The sequence below is a fragment of the Andrena cerasifolii genome, chromosome 1 (genome assembly GCF_050908995.1).
Source record: "Andrena cerasifolii isolate SP2316 chromosome 1, iyAndCera1_principal, whole genome shotgun sequence".
Lineage (NCBI taxonomy): Eukaryota > Metazoa > Arthropoda > Insecta > Hymenoptera > Andrenidae > Andrena > Andrena cerasifolii.
Genome location: NC_135118.1, coordinates 24,317,344 through 24,341,979, shown reverse-complemented (window position 1 = coordinate 24,341,979; position 24,636 = coordinate 24,317,344). Strand labels below are relative to the sequence as shown.

At 45.9% G+C, this 24,636-nt stretch overlaps 3 protein-coding genes across 14 annotated transcripts in view; 2 read left to right on the top strand and 1 right to left on the bottom strand.

The window, feature by feature from the left end:
- Nucleotides 1-18,005, top strand: part of LOC143371112 (uncharacterized) — a 381,457-nt gene extending 363,452 nt beyond the window's left edge. For 4 of the 5 annotated variants that reach the window (XM_076816002.1, XM_076815995.1, XM_076816019.1 and 1 more), the window contains 9 exons: nt 5,028-5,324; nt 5,574-5,935; nt 6,247-6,531; nt 9,747-9,887; nt 10,220-10,403; nt 10,604-10,903; nt 11,826-12,433; nt 12,520-13,035; nt 13,127-18,005. In XM_076816002.1, the coding sequence (XP_076672117.1) occupies nt 5,028-5,324; nt 5,574-5,935; nt 6,247-6,531; nt 9,747-9,887; nt 10,220-10,403; nt 10,604-10,903; nt 11,826-12,433; nt 12,520-13,035; nt 13,127-13,474 (3,041 nt within the window). In that variant the 3' untranslated portion in view covers nt 13,475-18,005. The remainder of the gene's footprint in view (nt 1-5,027; nt 5,325-5,573; nt 5,936-6,246; nt 6,532-9,746; nt 9,888-10,219; nt 10,404-10,603; nt 10,904-11,825; nt 12,434-12,519; nt 13,036-13,126) is intronic. The other variant, XM_076816011.1, reaches the window with a different exon arrangement.
- A 154-nt stretch (nt 18,006-18,159) lies between these two features.
- Nucleotides 18,160-19,917, top strand: Aptx (aprataxin). Of its 3 annotated transcripts, none has more exons than XM_076816220.1 (4): nt 18,160-18,435; nt 18,574-18,946; nt 19,031-19,164; nt 19,285-19,917. In XM_076816220.1, exons 2-4 carry the CDS (start codon nt 18,657-18,659, stop codon nt 19,467-19,469), a joined length of 609 nt encoding a protein of 202 aa, XP_076672335.1. In that variant the 5' UTR covers nt 18,160-18,435; nt 18,574-18,656; the 3' UTR covers nt 19,470-19,917. The 3 variants fall into 3 exon arrangements, with proteins under 3 accessions (XP_076672335.1, XP_076672322.1, XP_076672327.1); XM_076816207.1 differs by having other exon boundaries at nt 18,543-18,946; XM_076816212.1 differs by having other exon boundaries at nt 18,160-18,448; nt 18,543-18,946.
- Pdk1 (Phosphoinositide-dependent kinase 1) overlaps nt 19,870-24,636 on the bottom strand; it is a 645,970-nt gene continuing 641,203 nt past the window's right edge. For 5 of the 6 annotated variants that reach the window (XM_076816063.1, XM_076816084.1, XM_076816040.1 and 2 more), the window contains one exon: nt 24,503-24,618. In XM_076816063.1, coding sequence (XP_076672178.1) covers nt 24,518-24,618 — 101 coding nt within the window. In that variant the 3' untranslated portion in view covers nt 24,503-24,517. Of the gene's footprint in view, nt 24,406-24,502; nt 24,619-24,636 lie in introns of those variants that run through there. The other variant, XM_076816051.1, reaches the window with a different exon arrangement.

Sequence of the window (24,636 nt, the reverse complement as noted above, 5' to 3'; positions counted from 1 at the left end):
AGGTACACTCGTTCAGACCACAGCTTTATACCCATTAATATCCAAAGCGATTCGGCACAGGGCAAGCGAGTAGATGAAGTAGCCCTCGCTACCGCACACCCAATTTTGCATGAACCGACGAAACGAAACTCGTAGTGCCCTCGATACGTATGCTTTGGAACACTCCTCAGCACCACCTAGTCTCATTACTCCCAATACAAACATCCATCGAACCCATCCATTCCATGAATCGTCCAATCAATGAGAAGAGACTAGTTACTCTCGCAATCGCTACGACAGCATACACGGCAAAAAACAATCGTATTTCACAGCGACTCGTTGCATTCCGATTGTCTGGTTCAATCAGAGGGAGTCGATGATGGGCAACCTCGCGCGATACCATCCATAGACGAGATAAAAGCAACTATAAATCATCCGCAATTGGACGATACAGATGGCAGGGGTCGTACACCGCGCGATCTCGATTTTGTGTTTACGAGCTATCGAATCCACCTTGATCGCCCATCCTCAGTCGACTCGGTACACACTGAGGTACCCTGGCATCATTAGCCCAGGCCAATAAATGTCGTCATTCGTTGAAGTACGATGAGATTTTCGCGAATGAAACGCCGGATAGAAAACAACGCCCCTTCCACTATTTACACGGAGAACCAGAGGCGGACTGAATCTAAAAATATTGGTTGCCAGGAAGCAAAGGGGGGGCATCCACAACTATAAGGCTATGATATTAAATGCAAAGCTCGACGATATATGAGGCAGTGAAAGCAACAACGGACGAACCCATATTTTTTTTCGAAATTGAGTTAGTAGTAATAATGTATTCCAATAGGATCTACTAATCATATAAAATAGGAAAAAAAAATTTTTTAATGTGGGTTAGTCCGTTTTTGCTCTCACTGCCTCATATATTTCTTCACTATTCCTAAGTCACCTTTATATTCCTTCTTTTCTTAATCTTATCCTTGTCTGCCCATCTACATGTGTGCTCTTCTATCCTAATGCGCTAGAGTAATAATTTTTCTTTTAATAAATTTTCTCCTAATTTTTCTGTTTTTAAACGATTTTATTCAGCTTCGATCCTCTGTTTGTTTGTATGTTTGTATGTTTGTATGTTTGTATGTTTGTTTGTTTGTATGTTTGTTTGTTTGTATGTACAGTTCAAATCTGGCAACTCAAATTTAACCCACTTCCAACTATCCAATTGTCTTGAAACTTTGCAGACGTGCGTAGTTTGGATGACAATACAATATTTAAAAAAAAATTAACCCGTGAGGGTGAAAAAATCACCTAGTCATCAATAAATATATAATTTTTATAAGAAATAAATACAATTTTCAAAACATACAGAAATGGCAAAAAAGTATAATTAAAATTTTTGTGATCACTTGCCATCGGGCAAGCTGACACCCAGGCTAGTCCGCCACTGCGAAGGACAGAGTGCTGGCTTGTTAAGCTACAGATTTAGAGCCCTTATCCTCGCAGTGTCTCTTTGTGTACGCGGAGCGTTGCTTCTTTGCCGATATTCAGTTGGAATCCGCGTGGGCGATCGCATTGTATAATAAGGCGGGTCGCGCGCGCCCGGAAAAGTTGGCTGGTTATGCAATCGTTTCCGAGCGAGTACGCGCGTCCAAGACAGCTGTACACCGTTCAATGTGGTATTGTTCGACTTCGACAGCCGCTCGAGCAAACTTCTGTATAAAATCATGCCCCTTTCGACGCCACCGGCGAGGCGCGCGCTTTGTTCGCGGCTGTGCGACGTTCGGAGGACGATTTCAAAGGATTCTGTTGCCTCTTCGAATGTTTGGAGGAACTGTGGGTAATGAAGAGCGCGAGATTTAGATACATCTTTGTCGTTCTCATGGAGTGAGTCGGTCTGAACGCGGTCGTTTAGGAGCTTGGCTTTAGCCGTGAAAGAGTACGTCATAGTCTTCGGATAAATTGGGTGTATAGAGATTATGAAAACAGTTCATGTAAGACGCTTCCTGTTTGACGTTGGTAACTTGGGAGTTATACGCGTTTCTGCCATTGAATAATTCTGCTTGCAAATTGGGGCAGTGATCACATTGGACTCCAATTCAAATCCGCGGAACCTGTTAACTAAATATTTCCATTGCTTCTGTGGAATAATTAAATTCCAGAAGGACACCCTTTTGTTATTAATTATCCCAGGGTATCTGTGCGAAGTAATCATTTCGAGCGTTGGATTTGAAAAGAAGGAATGTGCTTGCACGTTCGCGGTGTTTCCAGCGAGACGATTGGCCTCTTCCCTCCCTCGTTTCTCGGCGGAAAAGAAATAAACGCGTTCGTTAAAATTCGGCGCAGGCCAGCTACGCGAAATTAATCGCGCGCCGTAAACAGATTTACAACGCCATCGCAAGCCGCTCTTCCCCGAAAAAACCATTACCCTGGATGCTGGGCGCGATATCCCCGCGTCTGGGAAGCCGTAAATGAATGATTCCCGGGGGACGAAAGTGTACACGATGCGTCGCGTAAACGCCAGCCAACGGGAAGGGAATGGGGCGCGTGGTATTTTCATCGGCCAGTACCCAGTGTGCGCCGCGATTACTGGGGCGTAATTTCCGAAGGGGTGCAGTCAGTTTACAAAAATCGGGGAAAAAAGTTGGCGTAAACTTTCCCCCCATTTCCGATCCTGCTTTCAAGTTACAGGCGTTTACGAACAGATTACTGCTCCTGCAGAAAGTACTTCAAATGATGACTGAGCATCTGGACGGTTTGAGATACTTGAAATATTTAAATCACTTCTAATATTGATAGAAATTTCAGGTAGATTCGATTTCTTTAGTGGACCTTTCATCTTCTTTCAACCTTCTGTTGGTGGAATATATTAAGGGGAAACACCACTGTGACAGCCGGAAAAGTAAGCCACATTTAAGAATTTTTTACAGGAATAATTTACAGTTTTCATATAAAATTGTTGTTACCTACCTTTAGTACAATGTCTTAAGAGACTATAAAAAAATGAGTAGAAAAACATGCATCAATTTTAATATATTAATTAATCTTCTAGACAGCAGGTATGAAATCAAATTTCATTTTTTTTTATAAACTATATGAGTGTAAGTAGTTTCCGTTGCACGTACGGATTCTGTGAACGAAAACAAATTTTTTGAAATACGCTTGAAAAACTGTCCATCTTATTGGTGGCTTTTCGAAACTCTTCTTCCAAAGCGCCCCATTTTTCACAAAAATAATTTGTTTAATAAATCGGTACGTGCAACGGAAACTACACTCGTATAGTTGATAAAAAAAATGAAATTTGATTTCGGACCTGCTGTTCCTTAGTTACACATTCGACCAGCGCGCGTGAACGTTCTAGAAGATTAATTAATATATTAATATTTATGCATGTTTTTCTCCTGATTGTTTTTTTATAGTCTCTTAAGATATTGTACTAAAGGTAGGTAATAACAATTTTGTATAAAAACTGTAAATTATTCCTGAAAAAAAATCTTAAAAAATGGCTTACTTTTCCATCCGCCACAGTGGGTGTCCCCCTTTAAATCCACCTTTGAGAAATGAGGTATGAACCTTCGAAATCCCTCAAGGCAGCAAATTCTTCAGATTCGAATATCTCTTAACACTGGAGACTATTCCAAGCAGAGCAGAGTGGGTACCTATCCCTCACCACCAAGCACTGAGATCTTCAGCTCGACTACAAATCTGACCACTTCAGAAATCTCAATCCCATAAACAACTTCCTCGATTCGCGAGTCTTCTACACTCCGTAGACTTCAAATTTCGCAAAGTTACGTGAACGAAGCGCGCATTAAATCCGCCCGGCTACAGTGACTTCCTCATAAAGCGCGACCCCGAAAGTGTCGCCCGTTGGAACGCGGCGCGTTACGTGGCTGCGCCGTAAACACGCGCGAAATTAAAGTAAGAAGGAATTTATTGGCGACGTGGAGGTGGCGCGGAGTGGGGCTGGCAGCCGCGGTTTCCACATTTCCGTTGCCACGTCGCCGTCCCGTAGGTGGTGCAGGCCTTTTATTCCCTGTAATGAAGACTGCCGTCTGCGCGGCTCGTACGGAAATAGTGGCGCGCGTAGGGAAAACGCTTCGGGGATCATTTATCCGGGGACTTAATGGCGTTGCGGAATGCGAGTGGAGCCGTTTGACGTTGAGACCAAAATGGCGCCACGCGGGGGAGACCTTTGAGGGCCATCATCCCGGAAATTGATGCGTGCAGTATGCTCCCGAGGACACCCTAAAAGCTTCAGAAGCGTTTTTTCTCATTCAGCCGTTCTTTTATTAGATGTCGCGCCCTTCCCACGACACCCCCGCCTGGCTGCTGCTATTGACGCAAGGAAAGCTTGATGAAAGTACTCGCGTTCTTTCGAGCGCAGTTTAACTGCCCTGTCTTGTCCACGGCGCCAGGGGCTGCGGATTCCTCGGAACGGAATCGAGTTCTTATTCCTGGAACGCGGCGCTGCATAGGATTATGCAAAATGAGAGGAACGTGTCAATTGAAAGGGAAGGCTTACACCTGTTACGAGCTTCTATTTTCAACTCTTTCTGGAAGCCTCGAAACGCCGGGTTAGGGTACGTTTATGTTGGAGCTGCGATAATAGCGAAGAAAGAGAAATATTTCTTTCTCGACGCTTTTATAATTGGTCATCTATATAGTCATCTCGCTCTTATCGTCGCTCTGATCGTTTATCGCAGCTCCAACGTAAACGTACCCTTATTATTAGACGGATAAGATTCTTCAAAATGTTCGCTCAAAGCTCGACACACGTTCGAATCAGCTCCGCCGAGAATCAGAGTTTTCGGAATTGGCCGAAAATATTAATCCAACGCGTGGATTCGATGTTTGCGATACACAGCACGCGAAACGGAAAGGAACCTCCTCGACTGTTCTGCCACGATCGAAGTGCCCATTCTGACACGATCAGCGATATATTTAAACGACTCGCGTAAAACGGAGTGCCATTACATCCTCCACTAACTATCAAGTGAATCATCGTTCCTGATTCAGGCATTAACGAGCAATGATTCTTATTGTCGCAGCTTTGAAGACGCCGCCAGCGTTCCATGAGCAGCGCAAGCAGCTGGAGCGGGCGAAGACCGGCGACCTGCTGAAGGCGAAGATCCAGCAGAGACCGGGCAGGGAGGAGCTGGTCAGGCAGCACATCCTCGAGGATGTGGGTCACGTGGACCCGAGCCTGGCCGAGAGGCAGCGTATGCTGAAGAAGGCCAGGCTGGCCGACCAGCTCAACGATCAGCTCAGTCATCGACCTGGACCGCTCGAGCTCATCCAGAAGAATATTCTCCACACGGAGGAGCCCATTGAAAGGGCGGTCAAAGGTGAGTCCATGCATCATCACCCTGCCTTTTGCCGTCTTGATCGATATACTCGGCAAGTTTGCAAGAAGAGCCGTTGTTAACGCCTGAGTAGTGGCAGGCGGATAGAACTCTGGCAAGGGAGGAATCGCGGATAAGTGCTTGTTCAATGGAACCAGGCTCTAGTTGTAGCCGCAGTTGTTTCGTTGGACAAAGTCACAGCTAATAATTCTACTAGCTTTACTAAATTCTTTTACCGATTACTTGCTCCAGAGGGCCACATTCCCTTCAAGGCCACCTGCGAGGGCCAAGTAACAAAGCCCCAGCACCCGGATCACTACATCACCTTCGAGGATGACTCCCAGAGTTCCGAAGGAGCGCCCTCCCCGCAGCTGGAGTCCCGCTCGGACGTCCTGGAGACGGCGGCTGCTTCCGCGGGGATCGTTACCGTATCGCTTAGTATTCCAACGACCGGCGGTGCCGTGGTCGTCTCGTCCACGTCGCCAGTTTTCCAGCAGGCCTCGAACGAGTCGACGATACAGACGTTCGCGGAGCTGTGCAACACCGTGGTCGGCTCGCAGCAGCAGCAGCAGCAGCAGCAAGTTCAGCACAGTCAGCAACATGCCTCCACGCAGGTGAGCGCTTCTGGGCCGCGCAGATTTTTCGATTTATTCGACGCATCGATTTATGGACCGACGCAAACGATCGACGGAAGTGTTTCGCGGGGAAAAAAGGGAGATAGGTACTCGGGGATGGTAACGAAAGGGAGAGGTCGATGCGCGAGCGCTTTGCGGGGACGGTCGCGAGGCAAAAAAAGCCGCCGAATTCGCCGCAGAAATAGATTTACGTCGGACGTTAAGTACTGGCCCATAAATTGGCGGGGCAGCGATGTGGGCCGATTAATCGGGGATCCCGCGGTGAAAAAAGCAACGATCTCTGTTAACAGGCGAGTCAGACGAACGGTCCATCGACGACCCTCCTTCCACTGGCGCCGGCGCCGAGTCCGATGTCCTTGGGCTCGACGACGTCCAGCCTGAGCCCCCTTTCCAATATCTCGATAGCGTCGCCCCCGGCACCACCGCCGGCTGCCATCACCCCGAGGCCCCAACCGAGCCCGATAGCCGCGTCCACGTGTCAGAGGAGCGACGCGCCCGGGAAGGATAAGAACAGGAAGAAGTCCAAGACCAAGAGCCAGCCCAAGACGCGCACCATCAAGTTTCACGAGTACAAAGTGAGTAATAAACTTCTGCTTTAGGTATCTCTCTATTTTCAGCTGCGCTTGTCTTCGGCTGACAATGAGATTTGGGGCTGTATAAATCGTGTCATTAGTATTCGGTGTAAGTTTGTAGCGTTGGGCTCGAACGAGTCGCGAGTATTTTTGTTTGAATGGGTACCACTCGATTCTGACGAAGTTTAGGTATCGGATTTACATTAACCTCCACCCAACTTCGCGGTTTTGAAATCTGCATCGGCAACCCATTCTTTCCCAGATCAGACTGAAAGTAGGGGTTTCTCGAATTCTTGCTTCGACTTTCGGATATTAAATTTATATCGACTTGACTGAGGTAACGCCAGAGAACGATATATTCCGATTGAATAAGACTCAACATCTACCGCTTTCACTCTTGATTCCGTTTGTACAGGGTGCTTCACACAGATTGGTCGAGCCTGAGTATTAATTGCTGTGTCAAAGCAAAAAGGGGATTCGTACCAGGGCTTGAATAGGTTTCCAAAATAACTGTTTCAAACTGTTATATAAAGGTTCTGACTGAAAGAGTTACGAAGAACATTTAGTCGGAATAACCGTTATAAAGAACCTAAAAATCAGACTATATAAGTATAAGTTACGGTTCCTATATAGCTCTATAACTTTTATTTTTTAGGTTCTATAACTTTTATTTTTTAGTAACTTATATAGAACCGAAGATTCTTTATAACTCTTTCAAGAACCGAAATCTTTATAATAACGGTTTCAAGGCCTGATTCGTACAAACATACTTATTAACTTTTTAAACGTTTACTTTCCAACTCCTTTTTGTTTTCGACTTTTACTTCTAAAGAACGAGCGTCTATTCTAAGCTCATTCTTTCCACTGTAATCCAAAGTGGAAACATGCGCAGTAACATTATTTTGCAGATTAGAACTCACGTCGAAAGTTTCGACCAGCTCCGCTGAAACAGCCTGTACCTCGAGCGGTCTTTATATCCATGTGGTGCAATTATGTTGCCAGAGGTACGGGCCCGATTGGCCGGACATAAAAATACACGTTCCGTTTTATGACACTCGCCGCGTAAAGAACTTTCATTGGGAATAAAAATCGAGAACGCGTCGGCGCGCCCGTGACGCAAGTGTAATTATCATGTAGCCGGCTACCAGGGAGCACAAAGTTGCCAGGACGGGTCCGTGGATTCATAAGATACAATGAGACGCGCGGGAGAGGGTTGATAGAAAAAAGGAAGCCGCCGAGTCGGACGAGAGGGAGAAAAAGGGAAGCAGGGACAAAGAGGAAACAAGAGCGACGGGGAGCCCGGGGGATAAAAAAACGGTCAAATGGGAGAAAAGAAAGCAGCCGAGTGGGGCTGAAGAAAAAAACGAAGAACAGAGGACGGAGCCGAGCTGGAGAAAGAGGAAGCACCGACGAGGCAAAGTAAAAACCAAGAGCAAAGTAAAAACGGGTACGGCCGGTAAATCTCGGCTCCCGTAGCCCACGAGGGGGCACAATCTGCCCCCCAGCCCGCCCCTTGTCGAAGGGAGAGAGACGGTCCGAAGATCGTATCGGGTGATTAACTCTCGCGATCTCTCCAAGGGCCCGGGGCCCAGCTCGTTAGCTCTGAGTAATTCGTGCGCTAATTGCACCTAAGAGCGAGGAAGCCAGGGAGCGGCGAAGAAGCGGATCCAAGAGGGGTCCACCGAGGGTCCGAGGAGGGCGTAAAGCCCGCGATAGGTGCCAGTGCCCGGGCCACGCTCCCGAAACATTCGGGATATGGCGTGGCCGGCGTGAAAGCGAGCCGGGAATGGGCGTGCAAATGAGGGCGCAGAAAACATCTTGATGTATCATTTATCACTGGTTGCCCTCGGCCTCTCCTACGTCCTCCGTCCTCGTCCCGCTAACTCGATTTTCGCGTCAGTTTTTTCACCCTCCCCTCGGACATGTTACCGCGAGGCGTGCTTCGAATTTTTCTCCTTCGAGGAACGAACGAAACGTTCCGAGTAATTACGGTAAATTGCGTCGCTTCTTAATGGGCGGACGGCGGTCTTGAGAGGGAAAGATTGCGGATGAGGGAGCGAATTTTCCAAGAGGGACGGAGAATGTATCGGTGACGAGGGCTTGAAATAGTACGGAGGGAGTTCGAGTGGTCATTTGAGTTTAACACGTTCCGCACGGCCATTTCTGAAGGTACTTATAGGGCAGGTAGTGTCGGTTTGTGTCTTATGACCAGGGCTTGAATAGGTTTCGAAAATAACTGTTTCAAACTGTTATATAAAGGTTCTGACTGAAGGAGTTATGAAGAACCTTTATTCGGAATAACGTTATATAGAACCTAAATATCAGACTATATAAGTATAAGTTACGGTTCCTATATAGCTCTATAACTTTTATTTTTTAGGTTCTATAACTTTTATTTTTCAGGTTCTATATAAGTTACAAAGCGGTTATAGAACCGATTCTTATATATAGATAATATATATTTGCTTACTTATTTATAATAATTTTTAAACAATTTGGTTACACAGAGTAATCTATAGTTGTAATATGTTGTGATTTCATTTACTGTAAAACTCTGTACAATCGTTACAAGAATCGTTATACTTATATAGTCTGATATTTAGATTCTTTATAACAGTTATTCCAAATAAAGGTTCTTCATAACTCTTTCAAGAACCGAAATCTTTATAACAACGGTTTCAAGCCCTGCTTATGACATCAGCCGTGCGTAGGGCTGCCATCCGTCCGGGTTTCCCCGGATTTGTCCTATTTTTAGGGCGTCCGGGGACGTCCGGGGGGATTTTCTGTAGTGATGGGGGTATTTCGATGCTGCTCAAAAATTCATAAGTACTTTACCTTTATTTCTTGATTGCAGTTACAGTCTATAATTTACAAAAATTTTTGTCTGGGTATATCGTACCTAATATATAAAATAATTAAAAGTGTCCGGATTTCAAGTGGAAACGTCCGGGGTTTTAATACTCTCTGTCCTGGATTAATGATTTTACAGATGACAGCCCTAGCTGTGCGGAATGTGTTAAGAATCGTGTTTGATTGGAGTATGTACGTGGAGGGTGAGGTTTTGTGGTTGAGATGATTAATATTTAGGCGTAGGGCATGACAGAGTCAGAAACGTTTCTGCAGTCGCACATTGCAAAGGTGTAGTTACAACAGAGAATGCCTCTCCATTTATTGATAGTGATTAATACGGACTAATATCTGACGATAATTGTCGCCAGGGCCCGCCAAACGCGCAGAAGACATCGGTGTCTTCTTCGACTTCCGGTGTCGGCTCAGCACCGCCCGGCGAGACCAGCTACGAGCTGCTGCTGCAGCAGCAGCAGCTCTTCCTCCAGTGGCAGCTCGAATGGCAACATAAGGTACGTTCCACTTCGATTATAGCCGTTTTCACGAGGAAAGTGACCGTTAGGCAAATAGAAATGTTACATCGCGTCCACTTTCCTCGATCGTCAGCGACACTCGAGCGAACCAGCGAATGTTGCCGGATGTTACTCGTTAGCGTGATACTTTCTCCCGATAATTTGCATAGCAATTACGTGCTTACGTCTAAATTTATAATCCAAGAGCACGGGGCAAACGAGACCGCGGCGATCGCTCAGTTCGAGCGTTTTGTTTCACGAGACTGACTTACCGCGAAAAGGCTGTGGAACGGTGTGGGCGTTGTGTTAATTCAGGCCGTGTTGTTGCGCAGTATCCTCAGATCATTCTACCGGCAGCCCAGAAACCGTTGTCCCTTAATAGCAGCGGTGCCAGCGATGCAGGGAGCGTGAGCGGAAGCAGCGCGAACGCGCCGAGTCCCGCGCCGTCGAATTCCTCGAGCAACCCCTCGGAGCAGCCCCCGTTGAGGCCCTTGGGCAAGCTAGAGGAAATGAAAGGTATAGTTCCTGAGTACTGTTTAAATCAGTTATGCGCAAAGAAAGTAACACTAATTTAAGTCTCAATGTCGAACTGAATTTTAAAGCAAGCTTTTCTAATAGATCTCCATCAGGATACGGAGTTTCATCCGCGATATCAGTGACCATTACTGTTTTCCACGCCTTGTGTCATGGAAAATAAATATCTTCCGTTCTTACAGTAAGCGATCTCAAAGTGGAGCTGAAACGTCGAAACTTGCCAGTGTCTGGCTCCAAGCCGCAGCTCATCGAGAGATTAAAGCCGTTCACGGAATTATCTAGCAGTAACTCGACGTCTAGCTCGAATGGACCACACGTCACGCACATGGGTCACATACTGATGGACACCCCGGGGCTAGTGACATCCGACGAGTCCAGTTCTCATGCCAAGAGCCCCGGCTCTGCCATCAAGGACGAACCTAATAGTCCACGGATCGATTCTCCACATGGCAGTGAACACGATGATCCGTCGAGCCCTCCAGGTACATTTATTTGTTCACTTAGTTAGCAAAACGATGCTATCAATATATATATTAACGTCTAGAGCAGTATTTTTTGGAACGTTGCACCCCCATACATACTTAACTAATTTGTCTATTGCTGCACTGTCCATACTACCCACATACGACACAATCGCAACTGAGAATCGAGTCCCAAAGCCTTATGCTTATCACTATACAAAAGTTCAGAGTGTCTATCGAAGAAAGCTTTTCGAGGCACAGCACCAGGGCTTGAATAGGTTTGGAAAATAACTGTTTCAAACTCTTATATAAAGGTTCTGACTGAAAGAGTTATGAAGAACCTTTATTCGGAATAACTGTTATAAAGAACCTAAATATCAGACTATATAAATATAAGTTACGGTTCCTATATAGCTCTATAACTTTTATTTTTTAGGTTCTATAACTTTTATTTTTTAGGTTCTATGACTTTTATTTTTTAGGTTCTATAACTTTTATTTTTTAGGTTCTATAACTTTTATTTTTTAGGTTCTATAACTTTTATTTTTTAGGTTCTATATAAGTAACAAAGCGGTTATAGAACCGATTCTTGTAACGATTGTACAGAATTTTACAGTAAATAAAATCACAACATATTATAGCTGTATATTATTGTCACATTTGTACATATGTATATGTATACACTCAGCGGTATGCAAGGATCACTTGTATACATATGTACAAATGTGTACATAATATATATTTGCTTACTTATTTATAATAATTTTTAAACAATATAGGAACCGTAACTTATAGTTATATAGTCTGATATCTAGGTTCTTTATAACGGTTATTCCGAATAAAGGTTCTTCATAACTCCTTCAACAACCGAAATCTTTATAATAACGGTTTCAAGCCCTGCACAGCACACGTCAGTGTTTCCACGATGCAGTTCGTGTTTCAGGAGACGATATTATCAAAGAACAGAGAAAACGGATAGAGGAGTTGCAACGGGAGTTGTACAAGTCTCAACAACAACTTCAGCAAATTCGCCAGACTCAGCCCACAACTGTTCACGCTGAGAAACTGGTGCTCCAGCAGCACATACAGAACAAGATGCAGCAACAACAGTTGGCATTGCATCTGCAACAGTTGCAACACCTGCAGCAGCAGCAGCAACAACAACAACAGCAGCAGCAACAGCAGAATCAACAGCAGTCTCAGCAACAGACACAGCAACAGCACGCTGCGTTCCAGCAGTTGAACGCGAAAGCGAGCCTAGCTGCGTTCCTGCAAGCTCAACCAAACAACGCCGCTGCTATTCTCGATTCCTCCACCTTGACTGCGATCAACAACAAAAAGAATCAGACCAAGAACAGTGCCACAGTGCAAATCCCCACTGCGATCGTTCTGAACCTGGCCAAACCTGCGAAACTGAATGGTTCGCTGCTGGGTGCTTTAGTGGCACAGGCACACGCTCAACAGCAGCAACAACAGCAGCAGCAAACTGTCGCGGCTGAGGATGGCAAGCCGCCACCTCCTCAATACGACGAAGCTGCGAAGCTTCTTAAAGTGAGGACGCTGTTCACGTTCACTTCACAGTTTAATACGAAACATTTTGTAGATATTAATTGTAATGCTAATTTTTGCGTGCCCAGGTGAAAATCGAGCCAGTCCAGAAGAGTCACATCAAGAGCCAAGTCGTGGATGACGTTCTGGAAATCCTGATAAAGAATGGCGAGCTACCTCCCAGCGCTGCGCAGGACCCAGCAACCCCCACGACCCCTAACCGACAGCTCCAACAGAACCTGGTGTTCACGGCGCCGGCGGACAGTCAGACTCACTCGCTGGTTTTCACCGCTGCTAGTCCGATCAGCCCCATCAGCCCGATCGCGATGGAGGTCTCCCAAAGTGATTGCGTGAGTTCCCCGATACCAGCACCGCCGCCACCGCCTCCATTGCCCCTGGCAACGTTCTCCATTCAATTACCCACCGCGTTGCAACAGTTACAGCAGCAGGAGGAGATCTCCTCGTTCAACACGGACCTCCTCACCTCGGAAGCTGAGCTGGACACCGCGATGCTGCTCAGCCCTCAATCGACCCAGCAAGCATCGCCTGACCCTCAGCCTCCACAGGAAGTCACGTCCTCCGACAACGCTAACTTAGACCTTAAGGTGAGTCCAATTCCGTCCCGTTAGGATTAAACTGTTGCGCGGCGCGGCGCAGGTGTGCAACGTCGGTGATCTCTGTCGCGTCTTGTTCCAGGAACTTGGACTGGACCTAGACACTATGGACTTCGGCCAGCTGGACTGTGACCTGGGCGTGAAGATGGAAGCCCCGCAGGAGCTGATGGACATCGGGGATATGCCCATGGACATGGACGACCCGGACTGGCTGGACTCTCTGATGCCACAGTCACCACCGACCACTTCCACAACGATGTCCAGCCATCAGCCCGTGCCGCCCACGAGTCTGTCATCCGGAACGGACATCTACGACCCGTTGCTGGCCAGCAGCCAGGACCCGTTCGATCTCTTCAACATGGAGGACACCGACTTCAAGATGTCCTCCGATCTCTCGCTGACTTGGGACAAAGTCGATTTCGCGACCTAGCCCGGGATCCATCCTCGGAGCTCGGCCCTGTGTACTTAACTATCATCGGCGATGGGAACGAAGGACCTTACGATACGGCGAGACGACTCGGAAGAGCCCAAGGAATCGGAAAGGAAGGATCAGTGCTACGGCATACGCGTGTGTCGTGTGAATCAGAGTCTGTGACTGTTTGGTGCATTTTTTTTCTTTTTTTTTTTAAACGAATCGTTTCGCGGCGAACGCCCGCCCCCGGACGCGTTCCGCTGGGAACGCCGAGCGGATGGCTCGCTGGATCGCGCGACTCCTCCCGCGTGGACGCTGAACGTGTACTTACTTTACGCAGAACCATACGCTTCTCGAATCAAGCGGAGGGCTTTCGTACGACTTAGGGGTATAGATGTATAATATTCACGAGCGAGATTTCCTTAGGTGAGTAATTTAAAACGCGTCGCAGCACGGGTGCACGCTCACTCCCTGTAGTCTTGTGGCGCGCGGAAACGCAAGGACGAGACCGTAGAGGGCACCTCGAAGCAACGATCGTTTCTAATGGGGTTTAATATAGAATATAATTGTCACGAGTGCGCGTACACTTCGGTCTTCCTCGGTCAGTAGATTAACCAATCCACGGAAGCGTCGCTCTTTCGTTCTCGCGGGAAACGATGCTGCGCCTCGCGATCAGGTCAATCCGGCAGAAAGAACGAACGGTAGAGCGAAGGGTGCAGCGCGGGACGACGAGTCACAGAATAGCGCGACACCGTCGTCCTCGCTATCGGAAACAAGGCAGCAACGACGACCGTGTCTTCAAAATTCTCCAAAGAATCACCTAACGAGCGTTTCTAGCTAGTTTTTACTATCCAGTCTACAGTCGTGTGTTGCTTGAGTTTTAATAACTGCGAATAGCGTGTGTGTTAAACAGGAAAAACGGGAAAGCTGCGTATATTGTTTTATCGAGTATGCTTCCCCCACCCCCCCCAGCCACCTCCTCCACCTTCCCCCGCCACCGCCTGCCTTCCTCCAAAAGAAAATGCCGAACCTTATGCAGTCGTAGCAATTGTAATCGGATAATTATTACGTTTACGAGAATTTTAATGTATTGTAAAGCTGCGTGTGTGTACGCGCGTATGTATGCGTACATATGAGCGTGCGCACACGTGTATGTAAATTACGGTATGATACGCGAAAGCCGAGGTGCGTTCGAAGTAGGAAGAGAAGAGATAGGGTGTCGTTAGAGGAAGTAAAACGGAAGAGGGAAATGCGAACGTGAGCGAGTTCAGCGGCTTTCCCGCACAGCTAATATAATTTTCTAAGCAAGAGCATGTGATGTTAGAGGTTACATATTACATACTTTTAAATGTCAGTAATCGCATAGAGATTTCGGAATGGGTGCGAACAAATGGTGTACCAATGTCAGGGTATCGTGCGGTTCTCCTGTTTCTTTTTAGTTCCCCCTGTCTATGAGTCTCTTTTTTCGTTGTTTTTGTGACATTCCATGTTTCTCCAAACTCGCACGAGCAAGAGATCGAAGCTACGCGCGCCAAGGCTTTTGTACAGGGCGTGAAAAGAAAATGGTAGTCGTGAGATTCCCGATGGGAATTTCACGGAAACGAGCTTGCTGGAAAACTCATCTTGACTGTGAAATTCGAGGTCAAGCTTTGTATTAATATTATGCGTTCTGCTAGGCAGGAGGGTAAACGGTGCGAAAGAAACTGACTGCCACACCCAACTCTTTTCCTTGCGAAAGATTCGTCTGCGGCACATAGTTCCTTTTTTTCTTTGTACACTCTTACCGAGTAGAATGCATTGTCCACTTTCAGTGGCGATTACAAGTACTCTTTTTACGCCCTGTACATCTCTCGGAGCAAAAGTCGAAGGATGCGTCTCAGAATTTTGATTGGCCATCGAAGCCCGTCACTTTTAACGTAACTGAATACGTTTGAATTTTAATCGATTTGGTAGAATAAACGTCGTTGCGTACCTTCGAATTGAATCGTACTTAATGCGACCAGTTTTAAAAGAGGAACGCAAGCGTCGAACAAGAAATGGATTGCCGATATTTCGAGGATTCCCTTTATTTTTCGTTTCGTGAATTATATGCCCCGCATCTAAGCTATGAGTTTTTAGGGGAGGGAAGAGCTTCTAACGGTTTCTGGTCGCATTAATCGTACCAAGGCATTGGTACCAGTTAGTAGAGAAATTTTGAACCGGAAAGTAGAAATACTGGAGGACAGTGCAGAACGCCTCACATTTTTCTGAGACATTCTTTGCAGAACCAAGTGGCTTCGTATGTCGACGTAACGATAAAGGATCGCACTGCCCAAGTCGGTAATAAGAAGAGAAAGCGGTGAATGCGAATGTTACCGAGCGTTGATAATACGTGAAAATGTGTGTGAGTGCATGGAAACTGTGTCAACGTATATACGTGATCAGCGATGGTGCTAATCGAACCCCTAGCTAGAGCTATCAATTGTCTTCGAGATCACCGTGATTGAATCCCAAAACATCCTTGCACCATGGAGCCCCAGAGAACCATTTCAATCGGCACAGTTACGATGGTAACGCTGTCTTAATGTTAAAATGCACAGATCTTTCCTTACTAACGAATCCAGGCCAATTTTGTGCGGAAACTCGACGGTGCAAAGAGTGGTTTGCAGATTCCGGTAGGTTAGGCGTGGTCCCTTGCTTTCGCGATCGAAAGTGGCGCTTTGGCAAGCAAAACATCGTTCACCCCATATTGCACAAACAATAAGCAGCAACAATATGCAACATTCCAAACGTTCACGCGCAACAGAGAAACACCCCGTGGACCTTGAGATACCATGTTCCTCGCTGGAAACGATCAGGGAACCAAACGCGACGTACCCTCGATTTCCGATTATTCTCCTGCCGAAAACTACTAACCAAGAAGCCTGCTCGCTCTGAACCTACCTGAACTGTAAACTCTGCCCTTCGCGATCCACTATAATAAAGAGTGTAAACGCGCGATACAGGCTGTCCAGTAATTTGTGGCGCAGCACAAATGGGGGGTGACTTCTCCTGGAAAAATAGTTAAAAACAATGGAATACAACTTCTTCGTATCAGGCTTCGTTTTAAAAGAGATCGATTCCGAATAATTGTTCTAGGACACCCTGTATGCTTTACGGAACATCCGAACGGAGTCGGACTAACTAATTTGAAAAGTCAAGCGAAATTAGCGCGAGGCTTTCTAGCACCTCTGTCGAGTTCCATTCGAAACCCGTGCATTTAAATCCTATCCCCTTCGATTCATCCGTTCGATCCGATCTTAAAAGTCGCTTCGTAACCACGCTACTAACTCTGCATTTACGTCCCTCAATCGTGCGACGCTTTCGCGGAAAGAGAGAAGGAGGGAACATTGTGCGTGATCGGGGTTGAAAAGAAATCGTGCCAAAAATCTCCTTGCCAGCGCGCGTCGCTTCGTCATACGAAACGTACCATCCGTTCCCATGACAATAAGAGTTCTTAGCGTGTTGTAAAATATTATTGTATTATACCTGCGCCGGAGTCGAGAGTGCTGTGAATGCGTCGTCTGTGAGGCGGGCTCGCTTGTACGAAGTTACTCGAGGCTGCGCTGCCCAACGTAACCGCCAAAACTCACGAATTCCCATTCACTTTATCGCACTATACATTCGTAACCGCGGATGCGCGACAACTGTAACGGTCGACGACGTTACGTTTGCGCGCCAAATACAAACTGACCGCGAGTCAAGAAGAGTGTGGGTTACAGTGGCGCCGCTCGTGGTCAGCACCTGCAACAGACGCGCGGGAAAATCGAACAAGCGGGCAGGCGACGAGACGGACGGAAACGATTCCGCCATTTAATAGCACACCGGCGTAACGATCCCTCAATTTTTGTTTCTCTTCTTTTTGTTTCTCTATTAACCGGTGTCGCAGAAGATATCGTTGCTTGTCATTGCGAGCCCCGCGATTTATTTCACTTTCTTCGAATCATGAAATCTGTCGATGTTTGATTGATTGATTTTGTCAGGCTGTGCGAATCTGGTAGTCTGCCGAGAGACGCGTGAAAGTGTCTTTTCTTTGTGTAATCGAGCGTGTGTGAGAGTGTGTCGGAGGGTTGCGCGACGGAGATACGAACAGCGGCATATGAAAAAAAAAAGAAGGAAGGGAGTGATTAGATAAAATTTTACATTAGGACGTGACTCTTATCGTCCGTGTATAGAGTTTTGCGAGCTATATACCGTGTATAATAAACATGCTACGTGCGTTTGCACCGAAAAACGTTAAAAAAAAAAAGAAGGAATGATATGCAACGCGCACGCGCGTACACAACACACACACACAAACACACACATACACACATACAAATCACACGAACATATTTTGTATGAGCATGCGATAAAAAAAGAGAAGGTATAAGTTTTGTTAAGTATCTATGAATTTATTGTAATGATATGTACGTTTAAGTAACGATCACGTAATTATTGCTAGAGAGAGTGTTATTTATTTTTATTTGTTGCAAATTTATCGATTGCCTTCCATTTGAGTAAATAAATAAATCTAAAGTTATTCGCTAAACGGTTCGTTTATTTTCCCGCAAAATTCCTCATTAGAATCCCTAATGCTCGTCATAAGATTTTATACTAAATGTACGAAAATTTCGAATTTAAAAGCTATTCGCGGTACTCCTTTAAATGCCTGCGTTCACGCGTGCGCGCCGATTCACTCGCAACACGACTGATCCATACACAAATGTCAAACTGACTCATCTTTATTTCATATTCCATACATTTATGGTTTAATGAAATTAAGCAAGTGCGGAAAAAATGAAAACCAACGGAAATGTATAATACTAATCACCTGTGCGTAACATCGTTTCAAATACACATTAATCGATCTTTTCTACGCTTGTCCGAGTTTTGTGTTTAACGCTAAAAGATATACTGCAAACATAACCTCGGCGATGTGTATATGATAGCTTGAAATAGCGCGATTCCAACGGCTTTGAGTAAGTACGCCTGGTCAGTAGTTCCTTTTATTCTCCACGCTTTCGTAATTAGAGATATTCAATTAGTTAGAATGTCATGTGCACTTTCACTATTTTACTATTTATAGAGTACCATTACGCTATTTATATTGCGAACAGGTTGCCAAAAATTTGTCTCCGCTGTATGAGTTTATGATATAGCGAATATTGTTATCTGGAGACACGTCAAAGTAATATCGACAATGAAGCGCAAACCGAAATTAGCACCCACCGACGCGACTGCTCCGAAGAAGCATCACTGGGCAACAGGTTTGCTGGTATCTATGGAAGATCCACAGTTCAAGGTGCAGGAGGATGAGAAAGTGGTCGTCATAAAGGACAAATATCCAAAGGCCCAGTTTCACTACCTGGTCTTACCAAAGGAAAATATCCCTTCGCTGTGGCACGTTAAAACGGAGAACGAGGAATTGATGCTCCACATGGTTCAGGTTGCAGAAGATCTCAAGAAAGAACACGAGGATTCCGAATTTCTGTACATATGCATACCTCTTTTGCGCTACATTAATGTATAACGTTAACGTCAGAATGCTGATTAATTTTAATAAATTCCTTACAGCGTTGGATATCATGCGGTACCGAGCATGCAACGATTACACTTGCATGTGATAAGTACAGACTTCAACAGCCCGTGTCTGAAAACCAAATATCATTGGAACTCGTTCACGACTCCTTTCTTCCTACATTCAACAGGTAGAACTATATTTAGGGGGAAAACACTATCGCAACATTATTTACAATACTTGCGAAACGTTTTTAACTTTGAAGTGTATATGTGTTTAATCGAAAGCAAACCTATCTTGTTGACTGCAGATATCTTGAAAGAATTACGCGAGAAAGGCGAACTGAAGAAACTGAAATCAGAAGAGAGCGCGGAGCACCTCAACACTCCGCTCAAGTGTCACAAATGTCCCGCCATGCCGAAAAATATGCCCGACTTAAAGAAACACTTATTAACACACTTGCCGGTCCGAAAAGTTACCAATATCCAGGATTAATACAGAAATTACAATGGCCACCGTACACGCGGCAATTTGGTCGAAGTAATCAGCAATTTGAACGATTAGATGCGGTTTTCTATTCTGTGATTCCCTAAGTTATTAAATGACGATTTAGTGTTAAACGCGTTACTACCTTGTGCAATATAGATTAGCATTAAAGGAACAATAGCGCACTAGCCGCGGTTAAGAGCAAAAATTTAGGGTACTCGGCGATTTTACGATGTAATTAGTACAAAGTGTATAATAAGATTGTAGCTTAAAATAATACAACATTCTGTATATACTTACCGTAATAATTCGTTGCTATCCTCGTCCATGTACTTAAAATTACGCGAAGATAACGTGGCTTTTTCGGGGAACGGGTAGGACCATGGTGATAATTCATAAGACAAAGATGTACGGTATTTCGGAAAATTTACTATAAATAAATTTACTGTTAATAGATCTTGTCGCCTATAATATCAATTACGTGCTAACTATTTACAGAGTCTTCTTATCCAGTGTGAAGTATTTTAGTGTAGTACAAGTGAGCGGTCGTGTAGATGGTGTCGGTGTGGTGTGTATGTGTACTTTTTAGTCTGTATACATTTAGTAATACTGCAATTAATAGTTGAACCGTCCTTGTCGCGCCGCAACGGGTAGGCAATCGAATCATCGCAAGGCCTTCGCTGTTATTGCTCGCGTGAGTTGCGTCGGCGCATCTCGAACGTTTGTTTACTTCCCGTTAAATTTTACATATATCCTCGGCTCCTTAAGTATTCCCTCGTTCATCCATCCCGCGAGCGTATAAATTAAATTAGCTATCCTCGTCACGCGTTCGCGCGGGACGATAAACTGTAATGTCGTTTCTCTCTCAACAAATACGGCTAGAGATTTTTAAGTTTCCTCGGCTAAAGTGTATCTATGGTACAAAAGGAGATGGAGCGCCGCCCCATTTCCCCCGGGCGTCGGGAATCTCAATATAGACCAGTCTGCAAAAACGACTGAGACACACTATAACGTAATACGATAAAAGCGACCATCCTTTTCCCAGGTTCAAGGGGAGCGAGCGGCTCAGGAAAACGCGTTTCCACCAGAAAGTTTGCAACGCCTGCATAAAACGTAGAACCTGCAAAGTTTGCACGGTGGAAACTGCCGATACGCGTGCACCGTGTCGCTGACCCGATTACGATTAACAATGTCCATGGGCGGTCGGAGCACGGCAGGCGCAAGGGACGCGCTCTTTCTTCGAAAGCGAGAAGGCGCAACGGGCCCGTCGACGGAAGCGAGGAACTTTATTGATCGGACTTCGCCGTGAACGATCGAAACGCCGAGCATCTTCAACCAAAACGCTCACGGAGCACGTTTCTAAATTTTGTAAACGCTCGTCGACGCGCGCCTGCTTTCGACAGAAAGATCGCGTTTGCCCTTTCTCTTCTTCTTTTTTTACCTAACACGCACGCTAACGAAACGCTATTTTCCGTGGACAACGGTAGGACGTGTAGGAATTGAGGGGGCGGGGAGGAGGGAACGAGGGGGCGAGGGGCAACAACTTTTGGAATATCGCCCCCTCCTCGCGAATCGATTCTCACTATAGTTGGTGGAGGAAGAGGCCGAATGTGGAGACGGGACGGGTGAGCTCTCGTCGTGCCTGCGCGCCCCGTTTTCACCCGCACGCGCCGTGCGTGGCACGCCAAAAGCGGTCATTTTGGAAAACCACTGGGCACGAGGACAATGCCAGCCCGCGAGCGAGCCGCCATTATTTCGAGCATACTTGAGCGGCGACGCTGGCACGACGGTCAAACCGTCTCTATTTCCACGGACGACCCTCCTCCGAAATACCCTGTTTAAGTCTCCTAAATTATCGCGAGGAAGAGTGGCGTAGGGCTATCTTATACGTATATATACACAGCAGTATGTGTCCACGGTGGGAGCTGCGCGCGCAATCCAGTCGTGCGCCATCGTAACGCGTCAACGAATTTAAACCTAAGAGTGTGTGTGTCTCTTCGGCCTAAAACAATTTCCCTAACTACTATTCACAATTCATAAATATTTTCTTATATCTGTATATGCATTTATGTCTGTGTTTATATATATATATATATATAGATATAGATATAAATATATATATATATATATATATATATATATATATATATATATATATCTACATACTTTCTCTATATAAAGAATATGTATAGGTAATATACAGGTATTATCGTACAGAGTCCGGGCCACGACTGGATCGCGCGCGTGCAGCGTCGAATAGCGTTTCGCTGAGTAGGCGATGAACACGGCAGTATTATTTACAAGAATACCTAGATTATTTAACGCCTAAAGTGACAAATAGTAAATATATAGTTGTGTAGAACGCGCGTACGCAGGCGTGTACGCGTGCACACGCGAAGCACGCGTGCCCGCATGCGTACGTATTACGGACGCAACAAATTAGCGCTATAGTAGTAATATAGTAATAGCGGTAATAGTCTAGCATTAATAGTCGCAGTGGTGGTAGCGGTAATGGTACCTAAGTCTATGCTTTTAACTCCTACGTAAACAACGCGCGCGTGTGCGTGTGTATGTGTTGTGTACATGTATGTGTGATCCTTAACGCCAGCAACGTAACGACAATAAATAAATAACGCGGAACGAATACGGTGCGCATAATAAAAAGAAGAAAGGAACGAAAAGAAAGAAACAAAATGATCGCTTAAATAACGTCGACAGTTACGAGGGGCGAAAGAAAATACTTCTATCGGTAATAGACGATAACGACAATGTTTAATGATATAACCGCGTTGCTAAATACTAGAGAAATTAGAGCAATAGTATGAATAATTAACGATAATAGTTTGAACGCGATGACACGTGTCCTGTGTGTCCGTGTGTGTGTGTCTTGTGTGTACGAATCTAAACGGGGGTACTACTTCTCTTAAAGCTATCCTCTTTAAACGATTCTCTAATCACCTATCTACTTAACTAATAGGGTCACGTTCTTCAAGTATGTCAAGTCTTTCACGGGAGAACTTCCGGGTTCCCCTCCAATCACCACCGCTTCACTCTTTGTACAACGAATGTTTTTCTACACCTTCCGCATCTTGAACCGTTGCAAGTCTACTGGTGAGAGACCATCGCTTCCGGGTGACGCACCGTTGTTCGATCGAGCGTCCACGAGGGCCAGGTCGAGGCGACGAAGAAGAAACATTTTGGAGACTAAGACGAGAAAAACGACGAACGGGGGGGAAACGCCGTGGCCGGACAACGATTTTGTACTTACAGATATATGTGTATATGCATATATATTTCTATGTATATATACGTATATAGAACACTATACAATTAGTAAGGGCGCCTTTACGGAGCCTGCCTCTTCGTGGAATCGCGCTAATATTTACAAAGTACCGAGAATAGGAGGAAAAGGTTCAACGAGCAACGAGAAGAATACTGTAGATGAAGAGAGCAAGGGGTTCCAACGGAATCGTGGCGCGAAGATTCCGGGAACCCCCCTTCAGGCAACGTAAACGGTCCATTAAAGCTTCGAAGCGACACGTTGTCCCCCACTGCGTTTTTCGTTTTTTTATATATTTTTTTTTTTTCATTTTTTGGTTGACTCTGACTATATGGTAAATTGACGCCTAGATTCGCGAGACCGACAGCGGACAATAATATTAACGTGGCGACGTCCGCCGTTGATCCCTGCCTCTCTAAAAACTCGTCCGCGATTCTCTATGCAATTTTGGCTACATTTGGAAACGAAAACGCTACGTGCTGCTTTAAGGCTCCCCCGAACCAACGCGATCATCCCCGGCGGCAGCGAACATTCTGCCGCGATGGACTCGCGGCAGTTTTTTATACGTGGCGGCTTATGGGCAGTCGCAGCGGAAATGTTTCGCGTTGGTTTAGACAACCCCAAAGCCGCCACGCATAGAAAGCTACCGCGAAGGATCCATCGCGGCAAAATGTTCGCTGTCGCCGCGAATATTCGCGTTGGTTTGGGGGAGCCTTAAGCGCGCGTGATCGACGCGCGCCTGGATGGTCCAGCTTCATAGATCCCTTCCTCGTCAACGTGTGCCCTCTCCCTTATTCGTTCATCAGCTTCAAAGCGCAAGGTTTTACCGTTGTGAAATTTTGACCGTGATGTGCCGGATTGCGTACCACGAATTGCGAGTGGAGAAATTCGCGTAGAAATCAAACTCTATTTTCCCTTTCTCCGTGACGAGAGAGAGAGTGTTGTTATGCGGTCGGCCAGGCGACCTCGATCACGAACGTTACGTCACGCAGCCTGCGCTCGCGCGCGCGAGGGCACGCACGCTTCTGTCCTCTCGACGTACACGCAATAGCTAAAAACCTTGGCTAAAAATTTTCGCTATTACTCTCGTGTGCTTGCGTGCTAGAAACGGCGTGCAGCCTTTCTTTCCGAGGTTCCCCGAGGGTCGATAATAAATAGGCTATTAAACGTAACTGGTGATAAACAGTGAACTGCACGATGATTTCGATACGCTTTTCCTCTGCGCGTGGATTCGTCAGAGGGGCACGCGTAATTACAATAGTTTCTCAAATTTTTACCTAGATTTGCCCTAAGCTGTACAAGAACGCTTTCGAACGCGCTAGAAGAACACTAAGCTTATCCTATAGAACGTATCATTCCTAAAGACGAGTCACATTATTTATACGCTAACAAACCGTTGTTACGTTAATCGCCTCCTCTGGCCGCATACGAGCGATTGGTGGTCGGTGTGTGATCGCACCTCGCGGACATATGCCTTGAAACGGTCGTGGATGGAAATCCTCCATTCGTCCTACCGCGTCCCACCTCCAAGTCGATTTGTTCAGTCTTTCTTGTTTAAGCGGTGGAGTCTTGCAGGCCGTAGTAGTGGACTCGCATGTTCTCGATCGCTCTGCACCACTCCAATGCGAATCCCTCGGGATCTTCAAGATAGTAGGTTCTGTTTGGCTGTAACACGAGAGGGAAATCGTCAAATTAGTGTGAATAATATTGTTGCGGTATGCAAGCAGGAATATAATCGGACTAGGCCAAGGTCTGATCGCCGCTATCTGCGTGCGACTTATTTTGAAATAATATTGCTTGGAACGCTGCTAAAAATAATCGATAGTCCGATACAAATAGGGATGAAAAGTATTCTAGTGAACGCGCGAAATTGGGACGCTCTAGCCTTCCAAGCTT